This window comes from Serinus canaria, chromosome 4 (genome assembly GCF_022539315.1).
Source record: "Serinus canaria isolate serCan28SL12 chromosome 4, serCan2020, whole genome shotgun sequence".
Lineage (NCBI taxonomy): Eukaryota > Metazoa > Chordata > Aves > Passeriformes > Fringillidae > Serinus > Serinus canaria.
In genome coordinates, this window is record NC_066317.1 from 2,717,425 (window position 1) to 2,736,591 (window position 19,167).

General features: G+C 45.2%; 1 protein-coding gene across 1 annotated transcript in view; it reads right to left on the reverse strand.

The window, feature by feature from the left end:
* The window catches only part of LOC103821398 (bifunctional heparan sulfate N-deacetylase/N-sulfotransferase 4), a 112,624-nt gene that overhangs the window by 8,388 nt on the left and 85,069 nt on the right, over positions 1-19,167 (reverse strand). Inside the window, exons 9-13 of the mRNA XM_030239250.2 lie at positions 9,321-9,503; positions 8,329-8,425; positions 8,104-8,227; positions 7,053-7,227; positions 6,003-6,173 (exon numbers count right to left, since the gene is read on the reverse strand). Coding sequence (XP_030095110.2) covers positions 6,003-6,173; positions 7,053-7,227; positions 8,104-8,227; positions 8,329-8,425; positions 9,321-9,503 — 750 coding nt within the window. The remainder of the gene's footprint in view (positions 1-6,002; positions 6,174-7,052; positions 7,228-8,103; positions 8,228-8,328; positions 8,426-9,320; positions 9,504-19,167) is intronic.

Below are 19,167 nucleotides of genomic sequence, written 5' to 3' on the forward strand. Positions count from 1 at the left end.
GGGGAGGTTACGATGTTGGATGGTACTGAAGCGAGGCATTTGGGATCCCTGTCACATGATCCTGTCATCGATCAAGGTGTGATGAGCAGGGCTAGCCCTCACAGCCTCTGGGAACGGGTCCTGGATAGTGTAGCACAAAGATACTTATGTGCAGATGATCTCTATATACAGCAGACACGTTGGAAGACCATAGAACAGGGAATCCAACACCTGAGAGAGATGGTGGTGGCAGAGCTCATTTTCTCAGATGATATAACAACTAGGGATCCGGACCTGGTACCATGCACACCTGTAATGTGGAGGAAACTTGTGCGACTTGGGCCACCTGAATATGCTTCTGCCCTAGCAATAATGAAGCGGGATGATACATATGAGACTGTGCTCGATATGTCAAAGAAGCTTCGAGCGTATGCAGATTCTGTGCACGGCCCAACTCATGCCAGAATTGCAGCAGTGGAAACCCGACTGCAGAAACTAGAGGACAAAATAGAGGAGAATCATAAGAAACTCCGGGAAGAGATTAAGGAGGACCTTATTCAAATCTCGGCTGTACAAATTAGAAGCCCTGGTATCCAACGTTGGCGCTCCTTTGATGGGCAGAGAAGGTACACCCCACGGGCTGAGTTATGGGCCTTTCTGCGTGAGTCTGGAAAAGACATGAGGAGATGGGACAGAAAACCCACCGCTGCTTTGGCACAACGGGTGCGTGATTTGAAGGAAAGAGGAAGTATCAGCAAAAAGAGAGCAGCTCCGAGATGTTAAGTATGATGATGATGATGACATGTCCGATCCCCTTGAAGGAACTTCTAAGGCACATGCCCAAGGAAAGAAGGACAATCTGGCTTAGAGGGGCCCTGCCTCTAGCCAGGAAGAGGCACGGGAAAATCGGGTCTTTTGGAAGGTGTGGATCAGATGGCCTGGCACATCAGAGCCACAAGATTATGAAGCGTTGGTTGACACTGGATCACAGTGTACCTTGATGCCATCGGAACACGTGGGGACAGAACCTGTTTCCATTGCTGGAGTGACGGGGGGATCACAACAGTTGACTTTGTTAGAAGCTGAGGTGAGCTTGACTGGGAAGGAGTGGCAGGAACATCCGATTGTGACTGGTCCAGAGGCTCCGTGCATTTTGGGCATAGACTTCCTCCGGAATGGCTATTACAAAGATCCTAAGGGATTCAGGTGGGCTTTTGGAATAGCTGCAGTGGAGATGGAGGGTATTAAACAATTGAATACCTTGTCTGGACTATCAGAGAACCCATCTGCCGTAGGACTCTTGAAGGTAGAGGAGCAACGAGTGCCAATTGCCACCTCAATAGTGCACCGCAGGCAGTACCGGATGAATCGAGATGCCGTGATTCCCATCCACAAAATGATCCGAGAGCTGGAGAGCCAAGGGGTGGTCAGTAAAACCCACTCACCCTTTAACAGCCCTATCTGGCCTGTGCGAAAATCTGACTGAGAATAGAGATTGACTGTGGACTATCGTGCCTTGAATGAAGCGACTCCGCCACTGAGTGCGGCTGTACTGGACATACTGGAACTGCAGTACGAGCTGGAGTCCAAGGCAGCAAAGTGGTACGCGACCATCGATATTGCTAACGCATTTTTCTCCATTCCTCTGGCAGCAGAATGCAGGCCTCAGTTTGCTTTTACATGGAGGGGAGTGCAGTACACCTGGAACCGATTGCCCCAGGGGTAGAAACACAGTCCTACCATCTGTCATGGACTGATCCAGGCTGCACTAGAAGAGGGTGAGGCTCCAGAACATTTACAATATATTGATGATATCATTGTTTGGGGGAACACAGCAATAGAAGTGTTCAAGAAAGGAGAGAAGATCATTCACATTCTCCTGAAAGCCGGATTTGCCATTAAGAAGAGCAAAGTCAAGGGACCTGCCCGAGAAATCCAGTTCTTGGGGGTGAAGTGGCAAGACGGACGGCGTCAGATTCCTACGGATGTTATTAACAAAATCACTGCTATGTCCCCACCAACTGATAAGAAGGAAACGCAAGCTTTCTTAGGCGCTATAGGTTTCTGGAGGATGCACATCCCTGAGTATAGTCGGATTGTGAGACCCCTTTATCTGGTTACCCGCAAGAAGAACGACTTCCATTGGGGCCCTGAGCAGCAGCAAGCTTTCGTCCAGATCAAGCAGGAGATCGCTCATGCTATAGCCCTTGGCCCAGTCAGGACGGGACCAGATGTGAAGAACGTACTCTACTCTGCAGCCGGGAGCCATGGCCTGTCCTGGAGCCTTTGGCAAAAGCTGCCTGGCGAGACCCGAGGCCGACCATTGAGATTTTAGAGTCGGAGCTACAGGGGTTCTGAAGATAACTATACTCCAACAGAAAAAAAAATCTTAGCTGCCTATGAAAGAGTCCAAGCCGCTTCAGAAGTAGTTAGTACAGAGGCACAACTCCTTCTGGCACCACGACTACCGGTGCTGAGATAGATGTTCAGAAGAAAGGTTCCCTCTACCCACCATGCCACCAATGCTACTTAGAGTAAGTGGATTGCCCTCATTACGCAGCGCGCTCAAATTAAGAAGTTAAATCGCCCTGAGATCCTAGAAATAATTACAAATTGGCCCGAAGGTGAAAGCTTTAGTGTCGCAGATGAAGAGCAAGAGCCAGTGACTCGGGTTGAGGAAGCCCCGCCATACAATCAGTTGCCAGCAGAAGAAACACGTTACGCTCTATTCACCGATAGTTCTTGTCGCGTCATAAAGATGAAACGGAAGTAGAAGGCAGCTGTATGGAGTCCCACTCGACGGGCCGCAGAGGCTACTGAAGGAGAGGGTGAATCTAGTCAATTCGCCGAAATCAAAGCTATTCAACTGGCCCTAGGTATTGCAGAGAGAGAGAGGTGGCCAAGGCTCTATTTGTATACCGATTCTTGGATGGTAGCCAACGCTCTATGGGGATGGCTGAAGAGATGGAATGAGGCGAACTGGCAGCGCCGAGGAAAACCAATTTGGGCTGCGGAAGAGTGGAAAGATATCGCTACTCGGTTTAGAGAAGTTACCTGTGAAGGTTCGCCATGTAGACGCCCATGTCCCCAGAAGTAGGGCTAATGAAGAGCAGCAAAACAACCAGCAAGTACATCAGGCTGCAAAGATAGGGGAGTTGAAGATAGACCTCGACTGGGAGCATAAGGGAGAGTTATTCTTAGCACGATGGGCCCATGATGCCTTAGGTCACCAGGGTAGAGATGCCACCTATAAGTGGGCACGAGACCGAGGGGTGGATCTAACCATGGACAGTATCTCTCAGGTTATTCGTGACTGTGAGACGTGCGCTGCCATGAAGCAGGCCAAGCGGGTGAAGCCCCTCTGGTATGGGGGGCGGTGGTCTAAGTACAAGTACGGGGAGGCCTGGCAGATTGATTACATCACACTGCCTCAAACCCGCCAAGGCAAGCGCTATGTACTAACCATGGTAGAAGCCACCACGGGATGGTTGGAAACCTACCCTGTGTCTCATGCTACAGCCCGTAACACTATCTTGGGCCTTGAAAAGCAGGTCCTTTGGAGGCACGGTACTCCCGAGAGAATTGAGTCGGATAATGGAACTCATTTTAAAAACAATCTTATTAATACTTGGGCTAGGGAACATGGCATCGAGTGGGTGTACCATATCCCCTATCATGCACCAGCTGCAGGGAAAGTGGAAAGATACAATGGATTGGTAAAAAACCACCTTAAAAGCATTGGGTGAGGGGTCTTTAAAAAACTGGGAGCAGCATTTGGCAAAGGCTACCTGGCTAGTTAACACTCGAGGTTCCACCAACCGAGCGGGTCCTGCTCAGTCTGAGCTCCTTAATATAGTAGATGGAGATAAAGCCCCAGTGGCCCATGTCAGAGGTTTGTTGGGAAAGACAGTATGGATCAACCCTGCCTCGAGTACAGACAAACCCATCCGTGGGATTGTCTTTGCTCAAGGACCAGGTTATACATGGTGGATAATGCAGAAAGATGGAACAACACGGTGTGTACCTCAGGGAGACCTGATTGTAGGATGAGACTCGTATATGAATGTCATTGTTTGTTGAATGTGAGACAGAAGGAAACTGTAAGTGTCAAAGGTGTGAGCAAGTAAGATGAGAGGAATGCGTAAGTGTTAAAGGTGTGAGTAAGTGAAATGAAAGTTTTTATTGTATGTTCACGATATGGGATAAGGGGTGGAGTGTCGTGGGGTGACAGCCTTTATCCCAATATCGTGTGTTGTGTCTGGCCTTTCTTCCCCCCGCCCCTGGCCGTCTTGCCGCGGCGGGGCGGGGAGGGGGGGGAGGTGAGGGTGACCGGGCACCTGGGCTTTTGCTTTTGGGCTGGCTGCTGCTGCTGCTTAGCTTGCTGGCTGCTTTTGCTTTTGCTTGCTGCTGCTGCTTAGCTTGGCTTGCTTGCTTTCTTTTGCGCTCTTCCTTTTTTTTTTTTTTTTTTCCTTTCCCTCTTTCTTACCCTCCCCTGAAGATACCGTACCGGCTCCGGACCTGACCTGGGACGTCCAGGACCCCCCGGAGTCTGCGAGAAGAAGATCAGCACCCTCCACAACACTGCCTGGTTTCTTTTTCTTTTCTTGTGTTGGGGAGTGTTCCTTTGTTACTTGTTATTAAATAGGTTTTATTTTCCACTTTGCTCCTCCGAGGAATTCCTTCCCGAACCCGGTATTGGGGGAGGGGTGGTTGGAGGTTTGTTTTAGGGGACTCCCTTTCGGAGATTTCCCCTAATTTGTCCTAAACCAGGACAATGACTTTGTGCAGTGCTAAAAGCATTCATGTGGATGAACTCCTGTTCAGGTTTGCTTTTTACTTTATTGAGCTGGATTCACATAGGTGGGCACCTTGTAACTCTGTGTGTGCACCTTGTTCCAATGCAGGAGGTAAACCTCCCAAGCAAACCTGACAATTGTGAGAAAAGAGATAAGGAAAGGGTGTTAAATATTGTTGTGGTTTGTGATGTGTCTGTGGGACATCTTGAGGAGAGAAGGAGCAGCTCCAGGTGAGGGCAGAGGAGGAGCCCAGGGAACAGGGCATGGGATGCTCAGCACTCTCTGCATGTGCTCAGTTTGCCAGGACATCCCCCTCTCCTTTGGAGGAATTAGTTGGGATGAGGTGGGCAAGGAGGAGACGTGGCCTGTTTGCTCCCAGGGCAATGCTGCCCTTGCTGCCAGCTCAGCAGCTCTGGGCAGGACTCCCTCCCCATTTATGAAAGAGTAGAAAGGCCAGAGACGAAAAAAGGAAGTAAATGACTGAGATTTTCTCCCTTCTCCTGGAAATGGGATTGACCTGCTTCTCCTCTCTGTAGTACAGCTGAGGCTGGGTAAAAAGGAAAATGAGGATTGCAAGAAGGCAGAGCTTCTCATTCTTTTTGTTGTTTGTTTGGGTTTCTTTTCCCCAGGTCCCTGACAAAGTAGGCAATATGCTCAGCTCTGCCTCCTTTCAGCACATTCTGTCCCAGCCAGAGCAGTCTCTGGGGAGCCTTGCTCATGGCAGAGCCTTGTACAGCTTTGTCTGACAGGAGGTGCAGACATGAACTGCCATGTCACCATGTCCTTGGATAAAGAGTGCCCATGCATGTGCTTGGCAGCACTAATATGTTTGCTTTGGGTTATTTTATTATTGTTACTTCAACCATGGAAATATTCTTCAGATCTATGCATTTAGGTGAATTTTTCACGGCAAAGGAAATAAAAGACAATTCAACAAAATATCTGAAGGAAGAGGGGGCAAAAGAAGGAATCTGTGCTCCAGCCCTGAGAAAGGCCAATTCCATCTGAGGATCAAAGACATGAGAAGATTTCTATGAGAGGGACCAAGTGGGGAGCAGGATGAAATTTCTATTTCGAAAAAGCCCTGGCATTTTCTAAACGAATTTGCCAGCCCTTCCCACAGGATCTGGCGCTGCAGCTGCAGCTTTCCCGGGGCACAGGAGCCTCGGAACCGCTTTGGGCCGTGCCGAGGCTGGCTGAGCTGGGCGGGCCCAGCCCGGCCCTTACCTGGGAGGGCGGGAAGTGCGAGAGCCACCTGTGGATGTGCAGCGCGTACCAGCCGGGGGTCAGGCAGCGCCGCTGCAGCGCCCGCAGCTCCGGCGGCGCCCAGGGCCCGCCCGTGATCACCTGGTAAAAGTCGAACCTCAGGGCAGCGGGGTCCTCGTGGGAGCGCTGGTGCTGCGGGAGATAGGGAAATACGTGCCACGGGCATGCTGGAGACGAAGCCTGAAATCTTCAAAATCTCAAAAATCACTGTTTCGCTGCTTTGCCTCGGCAGCTGGAAAGGTGCCAATGAGATATTACCTGGTGCAAACTGCAGCCCCTGGCCGTGCTTTGTTCCTTGCAGAACTTGCTGGCAGGATCAGCAATGGTGTATTTCATGCTGTCCCAGCCTTATTAATCTGAGTATTTTAACACTGCATTTAGTGTTTCCTTCATGTGTTTGCCTACGTCATTTTTCACATGCATGCTTATACATTTCCTTAAAAATAGAATTTTTAATAGTGCAGATTTTATTATGGAAGAGTGTGGGCTCAGTAAAAGGCAAGGAAGAGCATCCTGGAGTTTTCTGGGGAAAACAACAGGCTTGCTTTTATTTCCAAGGAGAGAAAAAAGCCAGTGTCTCCAGTCACAGCTCTTTTTACCTCCTTGGAAACTTCAGGAGACACTGGTTCTATCTGAGCACCGCTGCACACTGCCGAGCTTACATGCTGGGGGAAGGGAAGCGGGGCCCTCAGCATCAAGAGCTCTGATTCCCTGGCTGGGCTCCTCTTCCCTGTGCATCTCCCTGGGCATGGAGCACTGCTCTCCCTCTCTGCCCTGTCAGCTGTAATTGAGATTAAACTGTTTGCTTCCAGCTGGTGGCAGCTCTGTGCTGGGAACTTTCATCATTCCTGACACCGGTGTCGCAGGTGCCAGCTGCAAAAGCTGGCATCCAGCACCCTCCTGCTCCCACGGGGTGCCAAGGCTGTGCCATAAGTCCCATCACTTGCTCAAGGACACAGATTCCCACTGATGCCACCCATCATCCCCTGCCAGCGGCTCAGAATTCCCTACCTGGTACCAGGAGTAGGCGCGGTCGGACGGGTCGATGAGGATGGTGATGATCTTGGCCTTGGGGATGAGGGAAGCAGCTCTCTTGGGAGCTTCCTCAGAATGGAAATAGTTGGCACTTTTCTCAAAGAGGAGGTCAGTGGTGGTGTTGGAAGGAGTGGGGAAGAATTCCATGTACCTTGTAAGGGAAGAGACTTGTCAGGATTAGCAGCAGCACAACAGGGTCATGGCCCCGTGCTTCCCATTTCATAGTGGGTGAGAAGGTGAATTTTCAGACATAATTCTCAAGAAGGAAAATTGAATTTTTCAGCTCAGCCCAGACTGGAGTAATGGGAATGCATCTTGGCTCTTAGGTGGTGCTGGTAATTGCTAAAGCCCTCATGAAGTCTGGTAATTAGGTTTTTCCTGTGATGGATGGGATTTTTGCTAATAACTTCAGTGTCAAAGGGATATCTTTCACCAGTTTGGAGTGAGTTCAGTTTTAGCTGCAGAAAAAAATGGGAAAAGCTTCAAAATGTCAACATTTAATGTCAACATTTAAATGTCAAACTGTTTAATTTTAACATTGTTGAAGTACTTCATTTTGGAACTGACATAACTTTGCTTTTGGACGCTTTCAGAATGCAAGATTTGAATTTTGGCTTTGAATGGTCTTTTCCATTTAAAATTGATTGGATGGATCCTCGTGAAGAGATAAATGGAACCTCACTTCATGAAAAGCCACTTTGGAAGGAACAGAGTGTAAGTCAGTGCAGCTACAGCTATGACAAGACAGAGATGTTATTCAGCATGAAGACAGAACTCTCATGACAGATCTGCCTCTTGCATTCATTTGTGTGAAAACTCAGAAAATTCTTTCTGTAATGTCTAAACAAAATTAGGGGCTTGATTAAATGCCCCATCATTACCAATTAGATTCTCTTTCCATCTGATAATTCCCTGCATAACGAATTCATCCAGTAATTAAGGCCATGTCACACCCGCTCCCGGAATTGTTCCACCGTGATTTTCCATGTATTAGGAATGAACATCTCGTTTTTGTGACTCTTCTTACCAGTCAATTCCCTTGTGGTAGTTGTTGCCATTGAAGAATTGAACTTCCTCAAAAGTTTTTGGGCTGGGGAGATTGCTGATAATGGAAGGATGCATCAGAAGAAATAAATAAAGGGCTGTCGTTCCTATGACAACAAAAACAGATGCCATTAGGAAATATTAAAAAATAAAAAAAACACCTTTGACTTTGTAGAAACTTTTTTAAAGCTCTCCTTGTGCTCCTTACCTGTTTTCTGGGGTCCGATCACCAGGAATTTGGGCAGGTGGTCGCAAGTTTTGTCTCTGGACCAAATATCCCTGTGTCGCCTATCGTCACACGGGTTCTGAAGGACAAAAGGTGGTGGTGGCCATCACACTGGGGCACCTGGAACCTCTGCAGGGCCTCAGTGCTCTGCACCACTGCCAGAGCCCTGCACTGAGCTGCAACATCCCACAGTGGGTGTACAACGGCTTTGGATGACTGAGGACAAGGGTCAGTCATCAGCAGAAAAGAAGAAGGGAAAAAAAAATTTTTTTGGAACATTGATTTAATCACATTTCCATCTGAGGTTCAGATGGAAGCCTCTGGATGGCTTTGAGGCATTACTTTTTGAGCTGTCAGAATGGTTTTGGATGCATGGGGCTTAATGCCAATTTTAATTTACGTGAGAATGCAAAAGGGAAGGACAAAAGAGAAATGTGGGATATTATTCATCTCCTTATCTTTCTCCTACCTATGAATGCAAAATAAAGACCTGTGAACAAAAGGCCCTGCAGAAGAGGTTGGGACTGGGCTGCTCTTCAAAGCAGTTATCATACAGACGCTGCTTTTGCAGAGGTAACAGAGGATACACTTTGCTGGTGAATAAAATTAACAAAATGTGACAGAGAAAATCATCAGCTGAACGGAATTGCTGCAGCCCAGTGGAGATATTATGGATTTATACTTCCTTTATAGCTAGGCCAAAAATAATAGGGGAAATTTTCTGCACCTTTTTGCCAGTGTAAGCCCTAAAAAGCTGCACATGTTTCCTTGGTGCCCCCCTGTATTTAAGCCTGTGTAACCACAAGCTCAGTGTGGCTCATGGTATTCCAGGTAGGAGAAGAGGCAGGTTCAGGTAACCATTAAATGACAGCATTGAACTCACATTCCCATACTCGAAAAAGGCTTTTTAGAGGAAAAGATGCTCGTTCCAATGAGGGGATTGCAGCTGGAGGAGGAAGAGGAGGTGACTTTACCTGCCAGAGGGGGTCAGTCTGCTCGGGGAAGAGCTGGAAGTACTTCTGGGCCAGCTGCACGGGGGGCAGCGTCTGCAGCCTCAGGTTTGTGGAGCTCCTGACAAAGCTGGCAAGGTTGGCAAAGGTGTAGAGGCCCAGGCGGTCGTTGCCGTAGTTGGACAGGTGGGTCATGAAAATGCTGATCTGGGGGAAGAGAAGCCTTTCAGACATGGCACACCAAAAATCCAATTTGCTGTTCCCCCCCAGTGCTGACTGGTGTGTCTAGAATAGCATGGCTGTAAGTAAGGGAATAAATTCTGTCACAGAAACACTCTCAGGCTCTGTGAAGGATGGTATCTCAGCTAAGTATCTCTGTCTTTATTTTCTCCTCATTGCTGATATGACTTCTTTTTATCAGCCTTTACATGACCACTGCCTTGTAGATCTCATGATTTATTTCAGAGGGATAAAGAGAGTTTATAAGAACAATGTGACAAATGTATTTCCCAGCATTTTCTTTCCATGTGGTGATTAAACTCAGTTTTGTGGCTGTTTTGCCTATAGATTGTCATTATTTATTTTTATGAAGATGTCACCAAACTGAATGTTGTCACTTGGCTGTTTTAGTCAGTGCAGGGGCCTGAACTGGGGTGGACAGACAGTGGAATTGGATTACAGCTGCAGGCAGATTTGGGGGATTGAAGCACCCTCATTCTGAGGAAACTAGCTATCAACAGTGGGGACACCTGGTTCCCCAGTAAGGGGTTTGCTTTGCAGAGGGATAATTGTGTCCAGGTGAGACTTGACTGGGATGATTAGGAAAGGGAGGAGTTTAAAAAGTCATGTGCAAGAGAGGAGGGCTGAGGTTGTCGGTGAGTGTCTGTTCCTTCCTCCTCTGGGTTCTGCTTCAGGAGTCATGTTCAGGTTGGTGCATTTTGAGTTTTTTTAATTCAAAATGAAATGAGCTGATGTCCTGGAGGGCTGCTGGGTGTGGTTTGAGTAATGCCTTGCACAGCCCAGGCCTGGGGGAGAGTGTTTATGCAGCATTCCTTTGGAGGCTGGGCTCTGGGTCAGATATGCTGGAGATGGGCTCTGAAATACCTCTGTGTGTGTCTCAGGAAGGTTTTTAGCAGTGATCCACCCGCAGAGAAAGCTTTCCTTTCTGCAGGTTCCTGCCCTGCTGTCCCAGGCTTGTCCCTAGCACATCAGGGGATGAGAGGCCACTAGCTTCCCACTCTCACCCTCTTGCTGTGCCAAGGTGGTGCTTCTTTAACCACCAGCCCCCAGTGCCTGGAAATGTGTCCATTAGTTTGGTAAATTATTAACAAGGAGCTTTTAGTGCTCCTGCAAGGGGGAGACAGATGGAGCTTAGGAGAAAGTATCCCTCATGGCCCTTCTGCAGCTGGATTGCATTCTGCACACTTTATGCCACAAAAGGTAATTTATTCTTCCCTTTTATTCTGCTCTGGGCCCGGCCTAAGCAGAGCTTGGAAGCTGTACAAGTTGTTTTTTTCTGTGGATTGATTTGGTGGATTCCAGTGCCTGTGTGTTTTATGACCCCAAGTAGTTGACATAAACAGAGTGAATCTTAAAATTACCCTGAACTTAGTGCATGCTCTAAGTGCTACCCCAGACCCATAAGGAAGGTAATAAATCATCCTCTCCTCACAAAATAAACCTCAGCCAACACAAACAGATCCTTGCTAGTTCAGCTCCTGTAAATGTGAAAAGTTCTTCCTGCAAACTGCTTTGAAGTGCTGAAAAGGAAAACACTTGTAGGAAATGTTGCTGGAGAATATCACCTTGCTTCTGGAGCATTTGTTTGATGAGTGCTAAAGGGTCTGCCAATGGCTTTTAAAGTTATTGCACCAAATGAAGTATGCAAGTAAATCTGTGAGCTCTTTGTGCTTTGTGTACACTTGAAAATAAATGAGATTGTTTTTAATGTTAAAATGTAGGAGATGAGTATTAGCTTATTCTAGGAGTTTAATTATGCTGCAAACCAATTTAAAATATCCAGTTAATCACTCTTCATGGAGTCGAAAGATCTTGATGTCTCTTTTGACTTCTTTTGCTCCAGTGGTGTTTTTGGAAGTGAAAAAAACCCAGATATGATTTATTATTCATGGACTAAAATGGGATTTAATTCTTTGCCATCTACCTCCAAATCACTGGGGATGAAAGGTGATGGGTTTTAACAGTTCATGTTTAGAGCATGGATGATTGCTTGCAAACTAATGGCAGGACCCTCACACCATTTCACTGTGTGGTTTTTGTCTCTAGGGCTATTTCACAGCACTTAGATCTAGAATTCGGATACACACTGCTTTCTCTTTGTGGAATAGTGTTTTCTCTATGTGGAATGTTGTTTTCTCTATATGGAATGTTTGTATATGCAGGCTTGTGTTCTAGAAAATGAAACCTAGAGTAGTTAGCAGAGAGAAACAAAGGGCTTTTTTAAAAAAATGTAATATAAACCAGTGCCTTCAAACTGTGTTCTGTACTCAGAGTTTGTGTGCTTGCTCTGGATGCACAGCCCTATTAATTTAGAATAAAGAGCTTTTTTCCTTTGTAGCTGCCAACCTTAGCACGGCTTTAGCACAAAGCACTTGGTTTTGGCCAAAGATTAGCCACCTGCCTCTGGAGGGCACAGCTGGAGTGCAACACAATCTCAAGGATGGCAATCCTGTGCTGGGAATAAAAGATTGGCTGGTTCCTTTCTGTTGGGATCTGAAACTCCCCCTTATCTATTGACCAAGCACTTCCAATGAAAAAATCCATTAGCAAACTTAAGTATAAATGTGTTCCACCTCATCCTCTCAGCCATTCCACAATTAAATAGGATCAATGGTCCCCTTTAGGTCCTTTCCTCCTGCTGCTTGGCCCATTGCTGGAAAGCCCAGGAGGCAGAGTTGGGTGTCATGTGGGAATTCTGCTGCTCTGAGAGGAAATGGATGTTTACTGTCTTTAGCAGCTTTTTAAAATCAGGTTTGCCAGAAGGGAGGAATTAATGCGGTGCAGCTCGGCCTCGTGCCGGGCAATCCGTGGTGTTCTTGCAGGGATGTGGATGTGCATTTCCCGTGGAAGTGCATGCACTGCTCGGCTCCTCTCCCAGCCAAATGCATTCTGCTAATCCATCGCGCTCCAAGTGCCGAGGCCAGGAAGGGGATCGGGGGGCAGCCCCTTTGGGTTTCTGCCTGTGGCAGTGAGATGGCAGGGCTGAGGAGCACAGAGCTGCCAGGTTTCCTGTGCTCATCCCTGGTGGCACAGCCTCTCTGACTCTGTGGCAGCTCATCCTTGCCCCAGCCTGGAGCCTCCTGCTCTGGATTACCTCGTCCCTCCAGAGGCAGAGCCCCGCTCTGGATAATGAATCCCCTCACGCAGCTGCTTGTGCGGCTGGGGGGAAGCTGGGAGGGAGATTTTTGTGTTGACAAAGCACTAATTTTAATAATGACAAATGGCTTCTCTAGAATTCAGCACTATTCATATTCATGACCCTTCTGCTGCTGAAGCAAAATCATTTATATGCCTGAAAATCGTGCTTTTTTTCTTTTTTTTACTTTTGCTCTCTTTCCACTCTGCACATCTGTTTATACTTTAATGCTCTTGACAGGATAATTGAATATTTTCCAAATATAATATCTCTAAAGAAAGCAACAAAGTCAGTGTTTGGACAGAAACATTTTTGTCTTTGATTGAAGGGGAAACAAAACCACTGAATGGCATTTATTTCCTGTGCCCATATTCATTACTCTTTCTGCTCTCCACCTCGAGTGCTCCCAGGATGGGAGTGGAAGCTGCTGTCCAGCAGTGGTGGGAATGGCTTTGGGACAGCTGTACAAATGTTGCAGAGGCTCTATACTGTTTTAAAATTCCCTACTGGAAGAGCAAAATTGGTTCTCATTTACCCAGGAACGTTTTCTGCTTTTCCGTTGTTTAGTTGGCAGGATTAAATGAATTCCTCAGTATTGACAAAACAATCTTGTGCCTTGTTCCTTTCCTTCTGAGAATACAGTTGCTAGGTTTGATATTTTATTTATTTTTTCTGTTATCTCTCCAAGTTTTGCTTCTAAAGTAAAGGCTAAATCACATGAGCACATTCCAACCCAGCCACTGCTCCCCAGGTCATACATGTTTGTGACACCACGAGGTGCAGGGGGGTCCCAGATGAAGAAAACTGCTTGGGAGGTTCTAATCTATTAGTTATGGATGTTAGTTAATTTTTTTTTTTTTCAGAGCCTGCAAGTAGAAAAAAAATGAGGATTTTAAGGTTTTTTTTTTTCCTCTCAGCACACGCATTAAGAGGCTGTGAAAAAAATAACTGGTGCTTCTGATGAATTTGTGCAATTGGTGTGTGGCTGTGTGAGGGTGGAAGATCTGAATGGAAGTTTTATGGCTGTTCATTTGTCACACTTGTGTAAGTGATCAGCAGCACAGCTAATTGTGGCCAAAGCTGCTGCCACTCACATCTGTGGGCCCCAGGAAGCTTTTGCAGAAGTCTACAGCAATTCAATTCTCTTGTTATTTCCCATTTCTACTGAAATTCATGACACAGGAATTTGTTTTCTTGCCATCTGTGTTTTCTCTCTGAAAAGACTTCCTTAGACTATAAACTCTCTCTTAAAAAAAGAATTAAATCTACTCAGTTCAGACTTAACAACAAACCCAAGTTCAAATTAAGGAAATGAAGCAGATTGCAGGGGTTTTGGGTACTGTTGGTTTAGGTCAAGCTGAACATGAGGTAGAGCTGTGGAGGACAAGGGACATGCAGGCAAAAAGAAGCCCAGATGATGAGTTTGGATAAGTGCTCATAAATGACAGTTTCTCTGCCATTTCGGCTTAGAGATGTGGTAAATCAAGGTCTGCTTCTGACTGGGCTTGGAATGATGGGATGAATCATGTCTTTTATCCCTGACCTGTGTCTGTAATCTCCAGGTGGAGGAAGGAAACATTCCCTGGCATTCCCTATGGAAATGACTGCCCAGGACCCTGCACAGCACACCAAGTTACAGAACAAGTCTAAATCATTCTGTTTATTCTGAGCATTCCTATGAACACCAAGAAAGAGTTTTCACCAGGATATTTTCTTTTGAACTGCAAAGAAATGCCTGGCAAGTTGCTATAGGCTGGAGATGGAGGAAATTTATCATTTGGTTTTAAAACAGTTCTCCTGTCATGTTGCTATCTTAGCAGTTTTCTGACTGCTCTGGGTTATAGAGTGTTCATAAATGATGATTAATTAATCCAGTTTGGTGGCCTACTCTGAGCAAACAAACCTCAGAGTTAATTTAATTCTCTACTCTTGGTTTCAGAGGAAAAAAAATAGGCAGCATTTTCAGTTCACTAGAGGATATAATATTCTCAAATCAGCCACTTTCCAATTAATTTGAATGGCGAACACAGCGAGGAAGTTTAGTTCTTGGCCATTTACTTCTATTAAGGATTCATTTTCAATAATCAGGGAGTTCTGAGTCAGCTGGTTTTCACCTGGAAGGCTGGCTCCTGACACTTGAATAAATTATTGCATGGTGTGTGCATGAAGGTATCAGATTCTTTCCCTATTTCCCCAGTACCCCCTTTGCTGACATGCAGTCGTTTACTGCTCTTTCTGCCATCACCCAACTTGCTGGGAAGGAATTCTGGTGAAATATCAAAATGTGTGGAGTGGAGCAGCAGCTTTCATAAAGCAGGAAAATGTCATGAAAGAAGGAAAGGAGATGTGCTATCCTTGAAATGTTTTCCTGAGGCTCTGGGTTTCAAGCTAATTAGTTTCTAAATGTGCTGCTGAAGGCTTGAGTTTCCATGGGATAACATTTCCCTGTAGTAGCTCTGTGCAGCCATGTGGGATGAGGGAGAAAAATAATGATTTACCAAGGGGGGAAAAATATTCAGGAACATGAGGAAGGTCAGAGTTGATTTGTTTGTTTATGACCTTTAGGATAAATTCTGATATAACTTGTTAACAAAACTCCCTTTTAATTTGGTGGAATGAACCTTTCCCTCTTGTCAGGTTGGAGAGGGACACGTGTGTCCCTGTGGGATGCACCCTGGTAACTGCAGCTCCACAATTATTGACATTTTTTTATTGGGAGGTTGTCTGCCTGCTTTTTTCTGTCCCCAAAATGTGCTGAGATGCTCAGCTCACAGGGCCCTCAGCAGAACTGCACTGTGAATTACTTTTGGGTTGCAGCACATTTCCTACAATGCCCAAGGTTATTTTTTATTCTTTCTATAACTATGCTCAGAGAAACAAAGCAAATAAAAAGAAAAACATTACCAGCACTCAAGATGTTCCATAATAACATTCCCGAATCTCTTGTGGAAGGTATAAATTAACCCCTCTCTGCATTTGCTTTTAATATGCCAAAGCAATAACGTGTGATTCTCTGTCTCTGTGATGAGAGAGAGCAGGGAACAAGAAGAAAATCTTGCAAGTGTGGCACATGCGAGATGTGGAGAATGCAGATCTAACAGGCTAGGAATGAGCAAGAGCCCTTTAGTCACGGGAAGAGTTTAAAAATGGAAATGCCTTTAAGTGGCCCTCAGAATTAAAAGCGTCCCATGCCACTTGCCAGGGAGTTGGAATAATAATGTACATTATTATGGGCTGCCTGTAGCTTCTGCTGAGGGGAGTTCAAAGTTACCTTTCAATCACAGGTCTGATTTTGCTCTCGACAACCAAATTCCTGTGAAGAAAAGCTAATCTTCCTGAAATTCATCTGCCACGTTTCACCTCTGCTTAAAGCTTCTTAGGGGTGTTTGATTGAAGTGGGAAGAGAAGCCTGAAGAAGTGTTTAACTTCTCCTTTTTTCTGCTGCTCCTCCATTTTTAACCTGATCTGTCAGTTGCAGATACACGATACTTTGGTGGCTTTGTGGGCCAAATGCTGTGCAGGGTATGCCTGACTCCAGATCCTATGTGGTGAGGCAGGTGTAAACCTGCAGTAGGGAGGGTTATATATATATAACAACAGGGAGAAAAATGACTTGTGCCCATTTTTATGGTGGAGCTATGGAAAGGAGTCAGTGGGAGATGGAGTAAAAACACCCTGTGAGAGAAAGGGGAAGAGTCAGCCCAGGTGAATTCCTGTGGAACAGGGAGGGAAAGGAGGAGTAGGAAGGGTGCTGCAGGAAAGGGGTGCCAGGATTCTGGGTTATTCAAAAGCTTTTAAAGTGAATAGGTTATGGGAAAACGTGCATCACATTGGCAAATAAACCCAATTCACTGACTGCTCAGCCAGGCCAGTGGGTGATGCTGCTTCTCCTCAAAGCCCCATACACTCATTTTTGCTGTAGTGTGCAATTGAGGTGCCTTTTGTGCTGTCACTTGCTGGCTTAATAAAAAGCTCTCTGGTTTAAAGAGGTGGTTTTTTTAGGATAAATGACTCTCTCGCTGTTGTTTGTAGAGGCAATAATATTTAGGGCTGTATTTATTAGCTTATCTTGGCTGTTAAATGTTTATGGCTGTTGTTTATGGCCTGTGGAGCAGGGGAGGAAAGGAAAGGAGCCATCAAACAGATAGTGGGAGACCTTGTGAATGCTCAAGAGGTGATAAATAGAACAGTTTGTAAAAGCATTAAACATGTCAGGCTCTTCCCGGGAGACTGAATGAAGGGCAGTGGTCAGAGAGCCCACTCGGTTTTGAGCCTGACATTTGGATGTGCAAAATCTCCCTGAAAACTTCAACTCCAATGGAGTTCTCCAACTTGGCCTATGGGAAACCTGCATTTTTTTTTTTGTGCTGCTGAAAGCATTTCAGTTTTGGGGACTTTGTTACAAGTGTGTTGCCTTTAATTCTGAATTTTCCTGGGTTACATTTGGAAGCAGAGAGGGATTTGCTTTGTTCATCCCATTTGCTCTTTCCACCTCCTGCTCCGTGTTTGGTCATGATAGCAGATGATGGGAGCCTGGGAAAACAGTGCAGCTTCCACACCAAATTCCCTTTCCAGAAAAAAAATAACCAGGCACCCTAAAGGAGGTTGGTTTTACTGCTGGTTACCTTGAGTATCTCTGTGGAGTGAGGCAAAACCCAAAGTGCCTGGGGAGTTGATGGGAAGAGGTTTAAAAGGAAACCAATGTGGCAGAGTACTGGTGAAATAAACAATGAGGGAGGGAGATTTTAAGAACATATTCTGTGACAAGTTATTCTAAAGCACAATTAAGCTAAGCAAATAATGAGAGGTAGAATTTTAAAAAGGCTGGAAATAACTGAAATGTTGAACTCCTTTGAAATGCCATAAGTTTTTTTTTCATCTTCTATAACCCAATGAAGCAAATGTTTAAAAGATATCTCAAAGCACTGCAAGAAATTGTAAAGAATTGAGAAGGTTTAGGAGGAGAAAAAAATGACATGATGCTCTTCAACATGGTTTTAAACAGAAAATAAATTTTTATGAGTTTCAGGCTGACTTTGCCTCTCCTGCTGGAGCTGTAAAATGCTGCACACCTGCAGAAAGCCTAAATATTTTTTCACAATGCTGATCAGAACCAGAGAATTTTCTAACATATAAACATAGCTGGGTAGCGCTACATTCCTATTAAGGACTTGGTGATTTTCTTGTCTGATGCTCTTTGGTTTTGCACTCCTGTCTTTGAAGATGCATCATGAGCAGCAATGTACTTTTTTGAGTATGAATGTGTTTTCTTGGTTTAAGATCTAACTATAGTTAATTGAGATACTTATTCTGTCACAAGAATCATAGTGTTGGGACAAGTTTCATTTGGCTATCAAAATTAGGTTGGGCACAAAACCAGTTCTGTAAAGCTTTTTTACATTTTGGTTGGTTGTCATTTTAGATGTCATTTTTTCCTCTTCCCTTCTTTCTAGTGAGTGTGGTGGTTTTGCTGCTCTCTTTTCACTGCTGCTGTGCAAGTGCTGATGCTGCAGCTTTTGGAAGGTCTGTCCTAATTAAGATTTAGTGACTAACTGGGTTTTGATGTTTGTCAAACTACATAGTAAATAACATCAAAGATGATTATAACAACACTGATTGAACATCCAGCTTTGGTCTGGCAAGGGAGATAAGAAATTTTAAACTGAAATTTTTCTTACTTGTATCAAATAGTAAAGCTAAAGTCCAGGAAGATAATATTTCATTTTCTGCCCCCAACTGTATTTGTACTTCTTATTTGCTTATACATCTGAAGCTCTCTGTTATTGCTCTTAGCCTCCAAATGAAGGAACCCTTCAGAGGGGATCTGGATTGATACCTTTGAAAGAGTTTAGCTATTTGGGTTTATTTCAAGCCCAGGCTGTTTGCTGAGCCTTCCCCAGTAACTTGAATGAGTTTTGCTTTGAAGTGTTTATGCAATGAGTAAGTACCCCAAACTGCAGACTTGAGCAGCCTGCTGCCTTAGCTGGATTCTGGAAAGGTCTGCCTGGGATTCTTGTAACCCTCATTAAAACTCCAAGGAAGTTGGTTTGATTTCTGTCTGTCTTGGTGGAATTTATCCCTCCTCTGCCTACTACTAAATCATCTCTGCCAGACATGACTCATCTTTAGGATTCATAAATTAGCAAGTGAAAATATCTCTCTGAGCCACAGAGTATTCAGTAGAAGCCATTTTAAAAAAATTCCATCAGAAGATCCCCTTGACAATCTCTCTGCAAACTTTATTCCAATGCAGTGTCCCTTGGGCACTTTCTAATTTAACCATCAGTGTGATATTGCTTCATGGAAGCACAAACATTTTTGGTATTTGAGCTTAATAGGTATTTGTAATACATTTGCTGAAATTGCTAACCACGACCTGAGGAAGGGACAGAGTTTCTATAAACCTCTTGAAAAGCTGTTTAATCAAAAGTTGATCATTGCAGTTTTTTCTAATATCACCACCAATATCTAGGGCACTCTCAAGTTATTGGGACA